Source organism: Aegilops tauschii, chromosome 1, assembly GCF_002575655.3.
Source record: "Aegilops tauschii subsp. strangulata cultivar AL8/78 chromosome 1, Aet v6.0, whole genome shotgun sequence".
Lineage (NCBI taxonomy): Eukaryota > Viridiplantae > Streptophyta > Magnoliopsida > Poales > Poaceae > Aegilops > Aegilops tauschii.
Genome location: NC_053035.3, coordinates 183599018 through 183601028, shown reverse-complemented (window position 1 = coordinate 183601028; position 2011 = coordinate 183599018). Strand labels below are relative to the sequence as shown.

Here is a 2011-nt window from a genome sequence, read left to right as displayed (position 1 = left end):
GATAATACTATTTGGCCAAATTATTTTTGTAAGAAAATACTATTCTGTTCTATGCACATGGCATGATTATTAGGTAGAAGTTTTGGGCAGGGAGATGAAGTATATAAGGTGGAGTTGTGTTGACTTTAAAGAGCTCTTGAAAAACCAAACAGAGTAAACCAACTCCAAAATGAAAGCCAAATAATGCAAAAGTTTTTGTTGGTCCAAATTTCATGCTTTAATAATGCAAATGACATGTTCTAAATGCAGGGTGTGACAGACCTACCCCCCTTACAAGAATCTCGTCCCCGAGATTCCAAACTAGGCTTTAAAAGAGATCGGGAAACTCGGATCTAAGGTAGACTTCACGTTCCTAGGTTGCTTCTGCTTCAGTGTGGTTGATCCACTGGACCTTGAAGTACTTGATAGTGTGGCTTCGAGTGCGTCGCTCAGCCTCATCCAAAATGCAGATGGGCCTCTCACGGTAGGTCAAATCAGGCTGAAGGTCAATGGCTTGGTGATCGACGTCCTTGTAAAGATCAGGCTTGTCTGGAACTTGGAGACACTTTCGGAGTTGTGACACGTGGAATACGTTGTGCACATCGGATAGTTCAGGTGGCAGTTCCAACTGGTAAGCCACTTCTCCTCGCTGTTCAGTGATCTTGAAGGGGCTGATGTATCTTGGTGCGAGCTTTCCTTTGACATGGAAGCGTTGGGTTCCCTTGAGAGGTGTGACCCGGAGATAGACATGGTCTCCAACTCGGAAGGTCATGTCTCTACGACGTGAGTCAGCGTAGCTCTTCTGCCTTGACTTGGCAGTCTTCAAACGCTCTCTGACAAGATGGACTTGCTCTTCTGCTTCACGGAGGATATCGGGCCCAAAGACTAGTCCTTCTCCGGTCTCTGACCAATTGAGGGGTGTGCGACACTTGCGTCTGTACAACACCTCAAATGGTGCCATCTGGAGGCTTGACTAATAACTGTTGTTGTAGGAGAACTCGGCGAAAGGGAGGCAATCTTCCCACCTAGCTCCATATGCTAAGACACAGGCTCGGAGCATGTCTTCGAGTATCTGATTCACTCGTTATGTCTGACCTCCGGTCTGTGGGTGGAAAGCAGTGCTGAAGGACAACTTGGTCCCCATGGCCTCTTGGAACTTCTTCCAGAACCTTGAGGTAAACTGGGTTCCTCAATCTGACACAATCTCCTTGGGAACACCATGAAGGCTTACGATTCTGTTGATGTAGAGGCTGGCTAGCTGGTTTCCCTTGTAAGTCGTTTTGACAGGAATGAAATGGGCTACTTTGGTCAAATGGTCGACTATGACCCAGATGGAGTCATGTCCCTTATTTGACCTGGGTAATCCAGTGATGAAGTCCATTCCGACTTTATCCCATTTCCATTCAGGCACCTTGAGAGGCTGTAACAATCCAGCGGGTCGCTGATGTTCAGCTTTGACACTTTGGCATATGTCACACTTAGCGACGAAAGTGGCTATCTCTCTCTTCATGCCATGCCACCAGAATCTTTCCTTTAGGTCTTGATACATCTTGGTTCCTCCGGGGTGGATGGAATACGGGGTGTCATGAGCTTCTTGCAAGACCAAATTCTTGAGCTCAATCTTATTGGGTATGCAAATGCGATTCCCAAACCACACAATTCCTTGCTCATCCTCTGAGAATCCTGGGGCCTTGCCTGCCTTGATCTTCCTCTTGATGCCTTCAATAATTTTGTGTCCCTTCTGAGCTTCCTTAACATCATCCATCAAGGTAGGCCTAACTTCGAGGTTGGCCAAGAATCCTGGTGCAACCAGTTCCAACCCGAAGCTTTCAAGTTCTACATACAAGGCGGGTAGCCTTTCCTTAAGCATAACATTCAAGGAACAAGCCTTTCTGCTTAATGCATCTGCTACCACATTAGCCTTCCTAGGGTGGTATTGAACACTGAGGTCATAATCCTTGATCAACTCTAGCCACCTTCTCTACCTCATGTTCAATTCCTTCCGAGTGAAAATATACTTCAGACTTTTGTG

General features: G+C 46.4%; 1 protein-coding gene across 1 annotated transcript; it reads right to left on the bottom strand.

Annotated features, from left to right (window-relative positions):
* Positions 1-352: 352 nt before the first annotated feature.
* Positions 353-940, bottom strand: LOC141027952 (uncharacterized). The gene has a single exon (XM_073505626.1). The coding sequence runs from the start codon at positions 938-940 to the stop codon at positions 353-355; it is 588 nt and encodes a 195-aa protein (XP_073361727.1).
* Between the last annotated feature and the right edge of the window lie 1071 nt (positions 941-2011).